The sequence below is a fragment of the Anopheles coluzzii genome, chromosome 3, assembly GCF_943734685.1.
Source record: "Anopheles coluzzii chromosome 3, AcolN3, whole genome shotgun sequence".
In the NCBI taxonomy this organism is placed as follows: domain Eukaryota; kingdom Metazoa; phylum Arthropoda; class Insecta; order Diptera; family Culicidae; genus Anopheles; species Anopheles coluzzii.
Genome location: NC_064671.1, coordinates 34250230 through 34266353, shown reverse-complemented (window position 1 = coordinate 34266353; position 16124 = coordinate 34250230). Strand labels below are relative to the sequence as shown.

At 47.5% G+C, this 16124-nt stretch overlaps 7 protein-coding genes across 9 annotated transcripts; 6 read left to right on the top strand and 1 right to left on the bottom strand.

The window, feature by feature from the left end:
• Positions 1–998: 998 nt before the first annotated feature.
• LOC120958163 (protein FEV) lies at positions 999–5503 on the top strand. Its single transcript, XM_040380762.2, has 5 exons — positions 999–1251; positions 1823–1870; positions 3228–3314; positions 3383–3482; positions 3840–5503. Exons 1-5 carry the CDS (start codon positions 999–1001, stop codon positions 4333–4335), a joined length of 984 nt encoding a protein of 327 aa, XP_040236696.2. The 3' UTR covers positions 4336–5503.
• Positions 5504–5625: 122 nt separating this feature from the next.
• On the top strand, positions 5626–9794 carry LOC120958162 (acetylcholine receptor subunit alpha-like 1). 2 transcript variants are annotated; one of them, XM_040380758.2, is made up of 7 exons: positions 5819–5935; positions 6765–6882; positions 6954–7023; positions 7360–7641; positions 7713–8031; positions 8104–8273; positions 8338–8683. In XM_040380758.2, exons 1-7 carry the CDS (start codon positions 5851–5853, stop codon positions 8527–8529), a joined length of 1236 nt encoding a protein of 411 aa, XP_040236692.2. In that variant the 5' UTR covers positions 5819–5850; the 3' UTR covers positions 8530–8683. The 2 variants fall into 2 exon arrangements, with proteins under 2 accessions (XP_040236693.2, XP_040236692.2); XM_040380759.2 differs by lacking the exons at positions 7360–7641; positions 7713–8031; positions 8104–8273; positions 8338–8683 and adding exons at positions 8701–9024; positions 9088–9794 and having other exon boundaries at positions 5626–5935.
• Positions 9795–12341: 2547 nt separating this feature from the next.
• LOC120955291 (uncharacterized) lies at positions 12342–12848 on the top strand. Its single transcript, XM_040376011.2, has 2 exons — positions 12342–12578; positions 12672–12848. The coding sequence occupies exons 1-2, from the start codon at positions 12449–12451 to the stop codon at positions 12815–12817; spliced, it is 276 nt and encodes a 91-aa protein (XP_040231945.1). The 5' UTR covers positions 12342–12448; the 3' UTR covers positions 12818–12848.
• Positions 12849–12864: 16 nt separating this feature from the next.
• On the top strand, positions 12865–13244 carry LOC120955292 (uncharacterized). Its single transcript, XM_040376012.2, has one exon. It carries the CDS (start codon positions 12865–12867, stop codon positions 13078–13080), a length of 216 nt encoding a protein of 71 aa, XP_040231946.1. The 3' UTR covers positions 13081–13244.
• LOC120955286 (tubulin-specific chaperone C) lies at positions 13129–14236 on the top strand. The gene has a single exon (XM_040376007.2). The coding sequence runs from the start codon at positions 13129–13131 to the stop codon at positions 14179–14181; it is 1053 nt and encodes a 350-aa protein (XP_040231941.2). The 3' UTR covers positions 14182–14236.
• Positions 14219–15030, bottom strand: LOC120955290 (ATP synthase subunit g, mitochondrial). Of its 2 annotated transcripts, XM_040376010.2 has the most exons (3): positions 14931–15030; positions 14803–14853; positions 14219–14640 (listed from the first exon to the last, which is right to left on the bottom strand). In XM_040376010.2, exons 2-3 carry the CDS (start codon positions 14840–14842, stop codon positions 14381–14383), a joined length of 300 nt encoding a protein of 99 aa, XP_040231944.1. In that variant the 5' UTR covers positions 14843–14853; positions 14931–15030; the 3' UTR covers positions 14219–14380. The 2 variants fall into 2 exon arrangements, with proteins under 2 accessions (XP_040231944.1, XP_049464059.1); XM_049608102.1 differs by lacking the exon at positions 14931–15030 and having other exon boundaries at positions 14803–14924.
• A 99-nt stretch (positions 15031–15129) lies between these two features.
• LOC120955287 (non-structural maintenance of chromosomes element 3 homolog) lies at positions 15130–16026 on the top strand. The gene is made up of 2 exons (XM_040376008.2): positions 15130–15406; positions 15488–16026. The coding sequence occupies exons 1-2, from the start codon at positions 15176–15178 to the stop codon at positions 15983–15985; spliced, it is 729 nt and encodes a 242-aa protein (XP_040231942.1). The 5' UTR covers positions 15130–15175; the 3' UTR covers positions 15986–16026.
• Positions 16027–16124: the final 98 nt, after the last annotated feature.

Genomic DNA, 16124 nt, shown 5'->3' with positions numbered 1-16124 from the left:
AAAACACTTCCCACCACATCGGAAGTTTATCAACTTCTGTGTGTAATTAAGTGCCATAACATTTCCCCCTGTTCACGTGTTTTGCTGCTGGCGATTGATGGAATTGCGCCCAAACAATCATCTCCTCCTAGCACATACAAGCGTACGGTCATATACAGCAACAAACACTTGTAATTCATAACTTCCGAGGCAACGTCGTGAAAGTCCTTCTCGGGTTCAAGATTCACCCACAGCTAGATTGATGCTGCATTATGTTAATTTAAACAATAAAGTAACCTCTTAAGCCCCTCTCAGTGACATTTATATCAATTTCTATCGACCGAACCGGACGCCGCAGGAGGCCGCCTTTGCGCAGGAAAGGACAACACAGACACACCACATACAGGAAGGAAGTGTTTACTTCAACTTCATGTAGCGGGGAAGAGGCAAACTCGCCAAAGATGCGACTGACTGTGTGACTTTTAAATCCCTCCTGAATAAATTACCCATAGAACAAACCGCAGGAGTCTAAAGTTATTGAATTTTTATAAATGCGCTGGGATTGCGCACGAGCACGTGGAGGTTGTTGTTGTGACTGTGGTTTGTGTGTGTGTGTGGCTGTGCATGGCTCTGACTTCTTGGAAAACTTTCTTTTGCTCGCAGCATCTCGCCCCATTAGAGGGAAAGGAAAACAGATACGATCTAAATGTTGCTCCTTGGCACAGGGAGCTTAACCTGCCACTGCCCCGGACCGGTCGAACGTTGCAGGAGGTCGTACTAGAGAGGGGGAAAAGAACAGAGGGTTGAACTCCCACTTGCATGGAAGAAATCTTCTTGAGATGGTTGTGTCTCAACAAGGATCAACAAGAAGCACGCGCGCGTGTGTGTGTGTCTGTGCGCCAAACAAACAAAAGGACTCGTGACCCGGGGGCAAAATCGGCAATCAGCCCATTCAGTGTCGCGTAAACAATTGTCGCGAAAGGTTTGAAGTCGCGTCCGTGTCCGTGGCGCTCCCTGCGATGGCTAGTAGCAGTGTGGAGCATGTCGTTACCGTTGGGCTTGACCGTACCGCAATGTGGCGCTTTTCCGGCAGCTTCCCGGCAGCGGTGCGAATGTATCCCCACGCGGCCGCCGGCCAGTACTATGCTGGACCTGGCCACCATCAGCCACATCCGCCTCATCCACCGGTCCATCCCCATCCTCACCATCACGGGCTGCATCATGCGGCAGCAAGCCATCATACGCATCGACCATTGCCATTACTTTGCGGCGGTAAAGCATCAACATCTTCCTTGTCCCTGACTCACTTGTAGGGGGGGCTTAAGCGACCACCGTACCAAACCGTGCTGTGAATCATTAAGATTGGCCTATTAGTGTGCCTGTGTGTGTGTGTGTGGGATTTAAAAAAGTGGTTTATTATGTTGTATTGTCGGCGCAGTGTTACCGGCGTGTTGATGACGTGGCGCGTAGTTTCGCCGAAAAATGATGTCTTTTTTTGATCTTGGAGAGTTCGGGAGATGGGACGGTTCGTTCGGGCAGCAGCAGCTGGTCGGTGGTCTATTGGCGCCAAAAAATTTGGATAGTGAATCGACGATTTGTGTGAATGTGCTCTGATGTGTTGTCGGCCGTGTCAGAAGCTTAACCATGCGACCACCCCGCATGAAATTTGTGAATGTTTTATTATTATTATTATTTTTATATGTGATCCCACCAGAAAAACGGTGCGATGGAATGTTGTAGTTTTCCGTTTTACGATTTGAGCTCGATTCGAGAGCTTCTCGTGTTGTTTGTGACCGTGTACAGTGGTGCTTACTTTTATTTGCCTTTCGATTTGCATTTACAGAACCTTACCAGCTGCTGAATGCTGCATCACATCGACTTGTTTCGCAAGGTATTGTATTGGTTATTATTTGCGGATCGTTTCACACCATCACTTTCTCCATTCCTTTCGAAAGTATTAGCGCTTATTTTTCCTATTAATATACAAAAGAAGCAAAAAAAACAAATCACTTATCTATGCAATGATTGAATAATACATTTAATATAATACCACTAAAATAACCTCATTAGAACATTGAATTTAGTAACAGCACTATTCGTGCTCAGTTTTGATGGAATCCAGGCAGCTATAATAGGGAAATATACAACCTGTTTAATGTGCTTTTATATTAATTTAATTTTTTGTGAGATTTTATTCGAAATATAGGATAAAAATAGTCAATACGTAGAAGTAAACATGAATATGCCCAAAACTTGTAACACATTTAAAAATTCAACGGAAAACATGATAGTTTTTCTTAACATTTATTTATCCTAGAAAGAAAAATCGATAAGGAAAGGTGATTTTAATTGCAAGGCTTGAAAAAATCTCATTTTAATTTACACCCTATCGCTTCAACCATTTCAACATTTACAGTACGTTACAGTCAATGTATTTAAATAATTACTAAATCAATTTACAATGGTTTTCAACGAAATCGGTCAATAAACGCCTTTTTCGTTGGCTATTGTGAATGCATTTCAGTGTTATTTTCCATTCAGAGCATTTCAATATGACCAACAGACAGGTGTAATAAGGAAATTATTGCCATTTCCGTCTAAAAAAGGATAAATCAAGTATAATGTACTTTTTACTACTATTTTACGAAATAAGATTTTTTTTATTCATGATGAACGGCTTTGCCGTATTGCTTAAGAAAATAAGAATATTAAAAGGATATGTTAAAGTATTTTAGAAAACATTGCGAAGTAATCAGTTGTTTCAGATCAGATCAACGGAGAAACATCAAATTTACAACACTTTTCTTTCACACTACTGAGTACACTTTAAAAACATTCATTTTTCCTTCTTAAAGGATGAATTTTGTTATTATTTTGTTTACCTTATCGGCCCGCATAACTAAATACTAATTTACTAACTAGTACAAACAAAGCAACACTTTTAACATGAATCACCCGCTTAACGTTTATGTCCTTTATCGTATCCACATTGCAAGCATTTTTCATCCCTTCTCCATAACAACAAGCTTCCAAGCGCTTCACACAACTTAGCTCCGCCCTCTTTCTGGAAACGGTTCACACCCAGCAAGCCACAGCTCGCGCTCGCGCTTGTGGAACGTGAAGGCGGCTGGAAGCTAAAAACATAAACACCTAATCGTCTAATGCCAAATGCTGTGTTGTAAATAACAACCACTTACTTTTTACTTTTGCCACACTGTTCTTATTGTTTCTATGTGCACTTTCGCAAGGCGGTCAAATACAGCTGTGGCAGTTTCTACTGGAGCTGCTGGCCGACTCGTCGAACGCACCCTGCATCTCCTGGGAAGGCACCAACGGTAATGAGAGCAGGTCAAACAACCCAACTTTTCAAATTTAACCGATTTTTTGTTGGTTTTCTTTGCAGGAGAATTCAAACTGTCCGACCCGGACGAGGTGGCCCGCCGGTGGGGCGAGCGCAAGGCAAAGCCGAACATGAACTACGACAAGCTGAGCCGTGCATTAAGGTAAGGTCCGGCTCCGGCGAGAGCACACGTGCTCCGGGGAAAAGTTACGCCAGTTCCCTTTTGTGCTATCCCTTTAGCATTTGATCTTCTTTAGCCGTGCGGCGTGCCAAAAGCAGGAAGCCGGCAGGCTGCCTTTGGCATCTTAGGAATGTGGGCCCCAACCCGTTCATTGGAGCGCGTGAATCATCGCGCAAAAATGACTCCCAATCCAGGCAGAATGTGATCGTGGGAATTTCATTGACCCATGCGCTTTCTTTTCTCCCTTTCCAATGTTGTGGTCCCCCGCCCAGGGCGGTTTCATTCATTCATATTTTTTTTCTTCTCTTGCATGCACACTTCTCTCCCTCCCGTTCGCAGATATTACTATGATAAGAACATCATGACGAAAGTGCAGGGCAAGCGGTACACGTACAAGTTTGATTTCCACGGCCTGATGGCCGCGTGCCAGGCGCAGGCCCAGCTCACTGATAGCGCGAACAGCAGCGCGAACATACTTTCCGGTTGCAGTTCCTACGGCTCCAGTCCCGCATCCACAACTTCCTCGATGAAATCGCCCAACGCCGGCAGCAGCCCGCCACAGTCGCACTACGCCAGCACGACCACCACGACAGTGCCCAGCAGCATACCGACGGCAGCGAAAGGTACGACGTTCGGCAGCAGCAGCAGCAGCAGCAGTACCGGCTGGTTGCCGTACGCGAGTGCACCGTACGCGAATCTGCTGCTTCCTGTCGCTCCCACCACTACCTCAACCAGCGATGCCGGAAGCCGGAGTGGAGCGCCGGCCGCATCGACATCCAGCTCGCCCGAAACCACGCTCAGCTTCGCGGATGCGGTGTCGTCGCATCTGCGCTAAAACCACCGTTTCGTTCCGTAGTCCTCAGAGATGCTAAAACAATACCGCTGATATTAGATCCGATATTTAGCGTTTAGAATTACAAGTGGCGTAGGTGTAAGCGCATCTTTCTACCCTATACACGTTTTATTTTGTGTAGAAAAAAAAAAAATATATATATATATACATATGTATACACACTTCCAAACCCAAGCGTGGTAAGCTATTGCGTGCGCGCTCGCGCACGCGCTCCTTCGCAGCACGTGTTGCGTCGTTTACATTAACGCTCCGTCATTTCCACCTGCTATTAACATCTTCCGGGCGGTGGTGTTTCCAACCCCATCGAGCAACCCTTTGCTTTGCGTGCAAAAACACCACAACACAAACATCAAAGCAGGCGTGTTGTGACGGCGACCTAATCAAATCGGCACTGCTCAACCAGCGCGAGCACACGCGTACCACGCGAGGATACTGTTGCACGCGGCTCACTAAACGGCCCTCGCGCTCCCGCTAAATGGATGTGCATAAAGCTGTGTTCTCCCCCCCCCCCCTCTCCCACTTGGTGGTAGTGACCATTGTTCCCCTTTGCTCCCTCATTCCCCAATCCAATCGAGAAGATAAAGGTCAGCCGCGCTAAAGCAGTGCGCCTGTCGCGGATGTTTTGTGATCGCGTCCCACACAAGCGCAAACAGCGGCGCAACATCTACACAAAAGCAGCAGTTCTCTCCCTTTGGTGATTGCGTTTGGTTTAGCGCACGGGGGTTGCCCTTGCTCCCACTCTCACCCCCATTCCCTCTGGTTTTTTGCCCTTTTATCTGCCAGCTATTCATATCCAAACGACCACTTTTGTGTGCTGACATCCGAATTCTAGCCTGCCCGTAAATCAATTACCGCGCCAGCTCGATGTGGGAGCTCCAAGCGACAAGTGTCATCTAATTGCTGCACTGCCTACAGCCGTCTGCCATCTCTTAAGGACCTGATTCTGTGACTGCAATCTTCATCTGGTGTTACCGGGTGGAGAGCGTGGTTTCTAGCTCTTTGCGCCGGATCTCGCCATTCCGCATGTGTGACACACAATTCATGCCGAGATATGCGCTCTCCCACAGAGCGTCCGTGCGGCACTTTTATCAACTCATAACGGGCCCGGACCACAAAGCACACACACACACACACACACACACACACACACACACACGCACACACAAAACAGAACGGCCGTGGCGTGAATTGTGTGTTATGTGATTTTAATGCTCTGCACTCCGTGCACGCCGGGGCGGGAAAGGGCATAAAACCATCCTCCGGACCGGAGCCGAAGCTCAGTTGGTGCCGAGTGTCCGGCCGGAGTGTTGTCGTGTCGTTCTCCTGCAAGCCCTGTTGTGCCCAGACCTGTGGTTGTTTTGTGTGTGAGTGTGTGTGTGTGATAACTCTATTAATAGGTCCTCCAGTTGTGTTGATAAGGACAGAGTTGCGTGCTGCCACACAAGAAAGAAGGGCAACCGTCCCAAGTTGCAAGTTGCTGACGGTCGTTAGATAAAAATGGCCCAAACAGTGGGAAAGTACATGTGCGTGGCATTGTTTGTGCTGGTGACGGTTGCATTGGGTCAGGTGGTGGCCCAAAGTGGTAAGTATTGTGTAAGAATGGATCAGTTATCTCCAGGATCTCATGAAACCTCATCGACATTACCTAATTCTCAAAAGAAGTACAGCTTGTGTACCCGAAGTGTCCCAATAGGTGCCGAGAATAGCTCGATAAGCAAACCCTGAACTATTTCTGGTCCATCTCACGCCCGTTAAGTGATCTTCATATTGTGCTGTGGGCCAAGAAATGGACAAGCGGTGCATAATAGGGGCACCTGCTGTTAAGTGGACCCAATTGTGGATCCCCGAAATCATAAGTCATCGTTGGCACGCTGAAAAGAGACGCACATCCGACCGACAATGGGTGGCTTCTTGCTGTTTGTGATCATATCACCGTAGTTATTGCTCGATTAAATCCTAACTCCCCTCCCCAATTGGACGATCATCCCCAACAATAGGGACTGCGGTGGTGGTGTTGTGTGTGTGTGTGCGGTTCCAGGATGGAAGAGCGGTGGAGGTTGCGACCATGAATCGTTTGATCAGGCTTGAAGGTCACAGCCAGGCATGATCTGGCTAAAGTCCTCCTCCAGGCTGGGACAAAGGACAAATGATCAAAGGTTTGAAATTTGATTTGAGATAATCTTTCTGTTTAGATGGAAAGATCTTCTGTTGACAATAGAACGATGTTGGCCTAGACATCTGATCTAAGGAGGGTCTAACTCTTATTGAGGAACTGACTTGCCGGGGCTTATTAGCGGATAGAAAGAGACGATAATTGATAGAAATCACCACTTAATCCATTCTCATTCTTCACGATCTGCAAAGGTTGCATGTTGGAAGAGGACTGACCCACTACAATCTTTCTATTTCAGAAGGAGCCGCTGTGTGGGCCCCAACCTGGGCGGATACTCTGAAGAAGGACCTGCTGAAGGGTTACGATCCTTCGATTCGCCCTTCGCAGCACTACAATGTGACGACGGTCGAGACTGGGTTCGTGGATAGAGATAAACAATCATGCGAGCATGTTGTATGAACTCGATATCTCTTTTCCCTGTTCACAGCATCACCATTACGCACGTGGAGATAAACGAAATCAAATCGACCCTTTCGGTGTACGGATGGATGAAGTTTGTAAGTATCGCGAGTTTAGTATCCGATCAATCAGCGGTAGAATTGTCTTTTTTTTTTAATGTGGATCGTATAAACACACCTAACTATGTTAAAGGAATAATTGTGAAAATAATTGAAACAAAAAGAAAACCTAAAAGCCCCAACAAGCAATGTGTAAGTTATTATATTTTTGCTGCTCCCTGTTAAGCATGTTTTTAAGCACTCCTTAAGGAGCATGATCAAGCACTTGCAATGGCTGCATGCTGCACGGTGGATGATGTCTGAAGAAGTTAAAACAATTACAAGTCCCCAAAAAACGTTAACATCCTTTCAATGAGTTGATCATTCTCTTTGTAGAAATGGTACGACGCCCGGCTTGCCTGGGAACCGCAGCTAAACGGTAACGTAACGCAACTATTCCTCAACCAATCCGCCATCTGGCAACCGACGCTCGACGAAAAGGGTCCGCTCGTGAAGGTTACCAGCAATGGTTTGCTGGAGTACACGAATGCGTTACAGCAGCAGTCCAAGTGTACGATCCAGTGGCAACGGTGGCCCTTCGACACGCAGCAATGCCGGATGCTGTTTTCCCCGTGGGCCGAGGTGGACGGAATGGAAATTCACGTGAAAATGTTAAAGGTATGGGAAAAAAGGACGAATTGCAGTAGCAACTTTCAACAATACCTAATTCGTTACTTGGCTTTCTGCAGTACGAGATAGCCCAGGGAACCATGTGGACCGTGATGAACATGACGCTGGAAACGCACACAGCCATCGATGTGCACGAAACGCCGGTACACCGTGGTACCCATCTCGTGGTGGAGCTGAAGCGCAACAGTGGCATCTACAGGAGCACCATTACAGCACCGGCCTGCGTTCTGATTCTGATGAATCTGCTCAGCTTCTGGCTGCCACCGAACTGTGGCGAAAAGCTCATCCTCAACGCAATCAATGTGCTGATCACGTGCATGTTTCTGATCCACTTTAACGAGTACCTTTCGTACTACACCACCAGCACGCCGACCGTTGGTAAGTGCCTCCTGTAAAAGGGGAAAGCCGTTGAGCATACTTTTATTTTCGTTTCTGTTCTCTCCAAAAAAGTATTATTTTTCGGCCAAAGTTTGTACCTATCCGGGTTTTGTCTGCTGATGACCGTCGTGCTCGAGTGCGTGGTGAAATCAAACTCGAAAAAGCCGTTACATCCCGCCCTGAAGAAGTTGATCACATTCGAACTGATCGCTATGATCATTTCGACAAATAAAACCGATGAGGTAATAGATGCTATGGACCTTATCTACTTAAAGATTTTAAATAATTGATTTTCAATCCTTTCAGAAATGTCTCGGAGATGAAATGTGTGAAACGCTGCAGGATGAACAGGAAGTGGAAGAAGCACTGTCTTCCACCCGGCAAAGACCGACCGCTACACCGGAACAAGACTGGCTGCTGTTCGTCACACTGTTGGAGCGAATCGTGTTCGCCCTATACGTTATCATACTGTCCCTAATGCTAGCTTTATACTTTTAATAATGCACTGCGCACAGTGCTTCACTTACGCTGAATAAAACGTACTTACGAGCAAACAAGCACTCTGTCAACCCGCGTCTCCATCGCGATCGTCGACATCGAAGTCGGCGACTTTGGCGTATCGCACTAGGCAATAGGAAGAGCTAACGCGTGTTTTTGTGTGCCTTTCAGTCCTGGAATGATCCCAAACTGACGTGGAATCCGGCCAGCTATGGAAATTTGAACGTCGTCCGCTGGGATCCGACGATCGTGTGGCGGCCGGACGTAGTACTGTACAACAATGCCGGTGGTTCGGATCAGCATCACTACGGCGACACCAACGTGCTGGTGTACAGTGAGGGAAAGGTCCTGTGGGTTCCACCGACCGAGTACCATGCGTTCTGCGAGCTCAACATGCGTCTGTGGCCTTTCGACTACCAGAAATGTATTGTCAAGATTGGATCCTGGACATTCGACGGGTACATGCTGAACCTTACCATCGGTAGCGAGCCTCAGGTAATTATTGGGAGCATGTATTTCTTTGAAGCCAATACCTTATTTGCGCTCTCTTTCGTCCAGATCGAAACACTGGTCAGCAACTCGGAGTGGAAGATTGCCAAAATCGCAGTTGAGCGTAACACCCGCTACTACCCGTGCTGCACCGAGCCGTACATCGACATTACGTACAACGTGACGCTCCAGCGCCAATCCGACACGCACCGGGCCATCGTGATTGTACCGGCGCTGGTTATCATGATACTGGCACTGTCCGTGTTCTGGCTGCCGCTGGACGCCGGGGAACGCATCATCACCAACGGCATCCTGGCGCTGATGGTTACGATCTATCTGGTGTACTTTGCCCAGCAGCTGCCGGCCATTTCCGGGCACACGCCACTGATTGTTATATTCTTCAGCAACACGCTGCTGCTGACCGCGTTCAGTACGATCATTTGTGTGATCGTGATGAACCTGTCCAAAGCTAAGCATCAGCAAAGTCTGCCGGGTCTGCTGAAACGTTTGGCCGGCTGTGTCGGACCGTTCGTCGGTGTCGGCAAGAAGCACTTTAGCTTCAGCGACAAGGGCAACGTGGCGCTTGAGAGTAGCGTCGATCATGAGTGGAGTAAGTTCGGGCTGGTGCTAAACCGTCTGTCGTTTGTTGTGTATTGCGTTATTTTCATCATTTGCGCTTTCTATAGCTTCTAGTGTGTAGGTGGGGTGAACAAGCTATAGTTCGATGCAACAATATAATCACGAGCAATAAACTTGAAATCCAATTCAAATTATGGGGTTTATGTCATATGTGTTTGTTATATTGCATACTGAGAGCACTGGAATCAGTTACAGGATTGGAGTAGGTGCAGTATGGGTTCAGGATCAGATCCAGGATCGGTAAGAGTTCCGGATCAATTCCATGACCGGTCTGGGTTCAGGATCAGTTCAATGACCGGTATTGATTCAGTATTAGTTCCAGAATCGGTTTGAATGCAGCATCAGTTTCAGAGACTGTATTGTACAAGGAACTGTTCCAGAACCACTATTGGTTCGGGATCAGTTCATAAACAGGTATAGATTCTGAATCAGTTTTTTTCTATGTGCTCCTTGGATTTAATTTGGAACTAAGAAATGAGTTTGCATAGCCCTGTTATGGATGATGTACGAGAACATATGTACTTACTTACTTATCGGCGTATAGAATGGCTTTATAGACAGTTGTCCAATCCGCCACGAACTACAGAACAGTAAAGCTTTGAATCTATGACTGGATGAGGTAGTGTAGGAGCTATCGGAGACAGGAACATCCTGAAGTTCTATAGCAATGCTCAACTATGAGAGGGTCATTGATGATTGCGATTTTGTTGAACGGCGTAGCAGGACCTTTTGTTCTGCAGCTCACGGTTTTCTGACGACTCTGACTTCTGGTTTTCTCTGGTTTTCTTCTGATGGACATTAAGAATGAAAACTATTTACTTGTAGCACCGTCGCATGCTCAGACCTCGGAAGTCCATGTCCATTCCTACCGCCGGTTTACCAATAAAATACGTAAACAAAGTTACACAGGAGATGCAAAACACCATAAGTTAACACTTGTTTACTTATACCTTTTTATGCACAATCTATTCCCTAGAAGGTGTAGACCTCATCCAACAACACAATTTTCATATTTTCTCGGACAATTTTCCTACAACTATGAAATTTCTCAAGAGATTCCACAAATATCCATACGGTGAGTAAAGTTTGCCTAGCACTGTATCTGCCAATGCTCCTTCGGCGCAGTGTGGCCAGATTATTTTGGCGGTTTTCGGTAGGCGCATCAAAATTTTATCGGTAGTTTTCGGTAGGTTAAAACTCAAAACTTAACTGAGTTAAAAAAAAAAGTAAAAGCGAAAGAAGTGTTAAGTGGGATGGGGTGGGGGGGGGGCTAATGCGCAAAATGAAAGTTCCATCTCACGAGAATATGCATCCTTTATCTAAGATATGGATTAGATTTGGTTCAGCGGCTACACAAATGAAGGTCTTTCTGAAGTGTCGATGTGAAATTTGTCCTGGGAATTCTAAGCCAAAGAAGAACTAAGATGCACATTATTTTTCTCAGTGGTGGCAAGTTCTTTTTCTCGGGGCTCTACCCGACCGCTTAGGGCCGCAGCAGTGCTCCATTGGATATAACTTTATCGTACGTGCTGTCATTTGATTTTCGCTGGATTATTTAGATTGATTTGATTGTTTGGCTGAGTTTTATAGTTCAATGATTAAAAAAATTTAAATTTTTTCCTTCACTTCCTATATATATATATATATATATATATATATATATATATATATATATATATATATATATATATATATATATATATATATATGTATATATATATATATATATATACATATATACATATATATATATATATATATATATATATACATCAGTATTTCTGGTCACTTTGCCCACAGGGCAAGGCGAGCTTTTTGGCGGCCACCGTCGCAAAACCGTCGCAAAACGTCAAAACCGGCGTCGCATGTACTGCAAACCGACGTCGCCAGCGAGCGAAACTCGCAACGATTTCGAGGCGCTGGCGACGGTCGTTTTTGACGTTTTGCGACGGTTATTGACCTTTCGAGTGAGCTTTTGCCCTGCGGGCCAGTGTGGCCAGATTATATTGGCAGATTTCGGTAGGAGCACTGTTGAGAACGCAACCATTTAACCAAAGTGAGTGTATATATCAGGTGGGTTTATGATGTTCTTTCTCACCAATACATCGACACACAATTTGACGGTTTGCTCCATAACAAAATCTAGTATGCCTTGAAGTTTAAACAAAATATCGCAGAAATTGTATGTGGTTTTGCTCAGGCGTAGCACGAAGAAAGAAGCCAAAAAAACCTACCCCAAGCGCCACAGATTAAGCTTAAACGACTGAAAATTTAATTATCTTTTTCTGTCAGGTGAGCTTAAACCGCGGACAGCGAGATTCAAATTCAAATTAAAATAATTTTCTTTGGCGAGCAATTCTCGGAATCCCCACAACTGACATAGTCTACTTATTAGGAACATTAAATTTTAACGGATAAAACTAAAAAGTGCCAGGCAAACAAACGTGCATCAGCGCGATAAGTAACAAATGAGGATAGCGATCCTTGAAACAGCAACCCAAGCGCCACAGATTAAGCTTAAACGACTGAAAAATCAAATATCTGTGATTTTCGGTAGGATAAATGGAAAATCGGTAGTTTTAGGGCGGTCATCTGTGAATCAGTAGGCATATAAAAAATCGGTAGGAATGCAGATAAATCGGTATTTCTGGTCACTCTGGCCCCAGCAAAGGCAACGATACCTGTTTTCTATACACTTTGTTGCACAAGTGACGTGATTCTGTACGATGTCTAATTTTGTGAAATAAACATCTGGTAAAAACTTTCACAATTTGCCCGTGCATTATCTAATATGCTACAGAAGAAAGCCCGTCCAGGGTACAAGAAGATCATCAAAACCTCCGCCAAAACGCTGATTGTTGTCGAAGCCCTGCTGTTTGCCGTGTCGTACGCGGGCTGGTACCGACTGAACACGAATCGCGGTGAGTAGGAGGCAGTTGGGTTGGTTCGCCATTTGGTGTTTGTTTTGTGTTTTTCACACCTCCTGGAACACTTTCTCTCCCGGCACTGTGCAGAGTTCCGGTACTACGTGAAGGAAAACTATCCGAGCATTTTGGAAGCTTACTACCAGCTGGGGGAAACACTCGGCGGTGACAAGAGCATTCGCACGTACGACGACAACGTTTGGCAGCAGGAGCAGCAGCAGGCGGCGAAGAAGTAGCACCACCATCGTCACTCACTGACCACCCCCCTTTGGTTTGGCGAGAAATGTATGTTTGGGTAAAATCTGTAGTGTACCTTGCAATCTTTGGCGGCGTCGGATACGGCCTGCTGGAGCTGACGACACCGAGCGAGGATAAGCTAAAGCAGTTCCGCCAGCCGGGCCTGGAAGCGGAGGAAAAGGGCAAGAAGGCACTGTTTATGAAGAAGATCCAGGAGGCTAGCCGCGAGGAGCCAATTTATCTGAAGAAAAAGAGCGACTAAATACCGTCACACTCACACACACATACCCGCGTAACACACGCACACACAATGGAGGAACTGATCGACGGTGGTGCGCTGAACGGCAAGGAGAAGATTACGGAACTGCTGAACCGACGGCACAAGGAGCGGGAACTGCACATACAGGCAGCGAAGCTGGAACGACAGAAGGATGCGGAAGGCACGGAAGCGTTGCAATACTTTGAGCTTTCGTTCGAGGAGAAGGTGAAGCAGATCCGCAACACGCTGGACGGGGTGGCGGCCAGCGACCAGAAGGCGCAGGTGTTTGCCGACTGCCAGAACGAGATCTACGACCTGCAGCGGTACCTGTCCTCGTCCACCTTCTTCCTGAACGAGTATCGCATCAAGGTGTGCCAGAACACGATCAACGAGCTGGGCAAGCTGCTCGACACGCTGCGCAACGAGCTGCTGCCGAAGAAAAAGTTTGGCTTCAAGAGCAAAAAAATCGTCAAAATGATCAGCGACAAGGACGCCAAAGACCGGGAGGACGGCGGGCAGGTGGCAGAAAAGACGGGCGCGTCCGCCGAAAATCACATCAAATGGACGTTCAGCGAGCGGGCGGGAGAGCTAATCGAGCTCCGGCCCGCTGCGGTGAACGACCAAACGATCACGGCTTCGAAGCTGAAGAACTGTCTCGTGCGCATTGAGGGCCATCCGGGCTCGCTGCAGTTTGCGCAGCTGGACAACTGCGTGGTCGTGTGCGGTCCGACGGCACGGTCCATCTTTCTCGACGATTGCACCGGGTGCAAGTTCGTCGTGGCGTGTCAGCAGCTTCGCTGCCACCGTTCCCGCGACTGTGACATGTATCTGAACGTGACGTCGCGGGCAATCATCGAGGATTGCAGCGGCATACGGGTGGCCGCGTACAACTACCGGTACGAGAACATCGAGGAGGACTTCCGGCAGTCCGGGCTGGATCTGTCCTGCAACAACTGGCACACGCTGGACGACTTTAACTGGCTGTCGACCGACAAACCGTCCCCGAACTGGTCGCTGCTCGAGGGGGAGCAAACTATCGCCGATTGGGATTCCTATTTGCAACGCTTTCAACAACAGCACAGTCTCGCGAGTGTAAACCATTGAATAAATACGCATTAAACGCACGCCTGGAGTGTGTGTGTTCGGGGGGTAATAAGTATTACTGCGGTTTCATTATTCAGGAATACGATGTTCGTTCCACAATAGCTCTATATCCGAAATTTTGTCGTTCTACCTCGTTCCCTTCGCCCGACGCAACAAAACACACGACGCACCTTTCTGCTCCTTCACACCGTCCGGGTTATTAGACCTTGTAGCCGACCAGGTGACGCTTGCCGATGCACTCGCCGGCGTAGAACCAGAAGCACACCTCCATCGTGATCAGCGTGTTGAGCCAGGCCTCGCGGACCGTCAGGTTCTTCCAGGCGCCGGTGCGAGCGCCCGAGATGAGGCGCGCGATACCGTCGCGGATGGCCGGGATGTCGCCGGGGCTCGGGGGGGTCAGCTCCACCTTGGCGTACTTCATGAACACGTTGAACTTCGGACGCGCCTGGGTCATCAGCGCTGCGCGAGAAAAATTGCAAACACAATTGCACACCCGGTCATTATGGAATACACACAACACTTATGTAATCTTCCTTTCGGCCATTTCTGCATATTGTGGGGGCTGGCAGGGCACCGCCGCAATGGAGGAAAGCGCCGTGGCGATATTGTTGCGATACTTACTCGAAACCAGCGTCGATCCCTTGTTTGCCAGCGAAGCCATGTTGTGTTTTTCTGTAAAACGGAAGTGAAATTGCGTTACGACAATCCCGGAATAATCACACAAATAGACGAGATTATTGATTGCGAACCTGAATGTACGTGCTTGCGAATGGAGCAGAAAAAATGTACGGCCAGCAAGGAAGCGTGACACTAATGACAGCCACTGTCACAGCGGATGACGTTGGTGCGATGACAGGAAAAGAAAAAACCGCGACAAAAATCAAAATAAAGCTAACGAGCTGGGGACGCGCTAAAATAGAAAGAGCAAATTTTTGCATTAAAACACTGTCCCAAGTACTGATATTAAGTTTGTAAAGTTAATTTATAGCACAGCATGCCACGACCGTCGCAATCTCAAAGCCAAAGATCATCGACTGCGGATCGCCCGAATGCAACGCAAGAGGTCGACGAAGCACATCTCATCACCTGTATGGTAAAAACGATCCTGAATCTCTCGATCAACAAATCGATCATTAAGCGAAGCGATATTAGTCACATCGCCCTAAAAGGGGACAGCCGACTGTACACCAGACTCATGCCGGAAGTGCTGTTTGAGCTGGAATCGGTAAAAATCAGTGTTGCCGGGCTTGTGCGCTTTCTGTCCGACCGAGCTAATATAGTTCTTCCTGCATCCTTTCCTCCACAGGTCTATGGCTACCAGCTGGTCGACGTCGAAAGCAAGGGCCAAAAGGCGATGATCCTGTGCTCCACCTTCGAGACGAGCTCGCTGGACGAGCTGAGCGAAAGCTATCGCCGCCGGTACACCTTTCTGTTTCTCATACTGGGCTACATCTTCATGAAGAACGGGGCCGTGCCGGAAGCTTTGCTGTGGGATTTTTTGCATTCGGTCGGCATCGAGGAGCAGCAGGAGCACGAGTGCTTCGGGGACCCGCGCAAGCAGTTCGAGCTGTTCATCAAACAGGCGTACCTGACGCGCACCAAGCAATCGGTCGAAGGCATGCCCGAGGAAAGCGTCTTCCTGAGCTGGGGCGTGCGGGCGAAACACGAGGTGTCGAAGAAGGCGGTACTGGATGCGATCTGCAAGCTGATGAACCGCAAACCGACCGACTTCAAAACGCAATACATCGAGACGCAAGCGGAAACGAGCGAGTCGGTGGAGGACGATATGGACGAGTCAGAATAAAGAAACGGGGCTTGGGAAAGGCCGCTGTTTTGAAAACAAAACGACTGGATGTTTTAGATTTTCTGGTTCGTTTAACGTCGCGATTCATAGCAGTTACCCCCCACGTTATCACACAACCCCATTGTGTGTCCGCGTACGT